General features: G+C 43.0%; 1 protein-coding gene across 1 annotated transcript in view; it reads left to right on the top strand.

Annotated features, from left to right (window-relative positions):
• CSUI_004580 (heat repeat-containing protein) overlaps nucleotides 1-277 on the top strand; it is a gene marked incomplete at its 5' end in the record, with an annotated part of 1,989 nt that extends 1,712 nt beyond the window's left edge. The window contains one exon of the mRNA XM_068064768.1: nucleotides 54-277. Within this exon, the coding sequence (XP_067923256.1) occupies nucleotides 54-62 (9 nt within the window). The remainder of the gene's footprint in view (nucleotides 1-53) is intronic.
• Between the last annotated feature and the right edge of the window lie 30 nt (nucleotides 278-307).

The raw sequence follows: 307 nt of genomic DNA, 5'->3' as shown, positions 1-307 counted from the left end.
AGAAAGAGAGAGAAAGCGAGTGCGAGGTGTCTCTGTATGATATGACTGTGTAGGGGTGGTGAGGACAGGACAAGCACATAAGAAGAAAGAGACAAGAAACTGTTCAAGACGAAGCGAGAGAGAAAGAAAGAAGAGACGACATTCATAATGATCTTAGAGAAGAACGAAGTTGAGAAATCTTTCAGAGAATTCTCTCCTTTCCTGTCCTGGTGGAATTCGGGCTCTTGCGACTCTGTCTCTCACTCCTAGTCATGCTCTTCCCTTCATTTCTCTTTCCCTGTTGTTCTCTCTATTTCTTTCTTTCTTT

This window comes from Cystoisospora suis, assembly GCF_002600585.1.
Source record: "Cystoisospora suis strain Wien I chromosome Unknown contig_2154, whole genome shotgun sequence".
Lineage (NCBI taxonomy): Eukaryota > Apicomplexa > Conoidasida > Eucoccidiorida > Sarcocystidae > Cystoisospora > Cystoisospora suis.
Note: the sequence above shows the minus strand (reverse complement) of the source record. Positions and strands in the feature narration are given on the sequence as shown.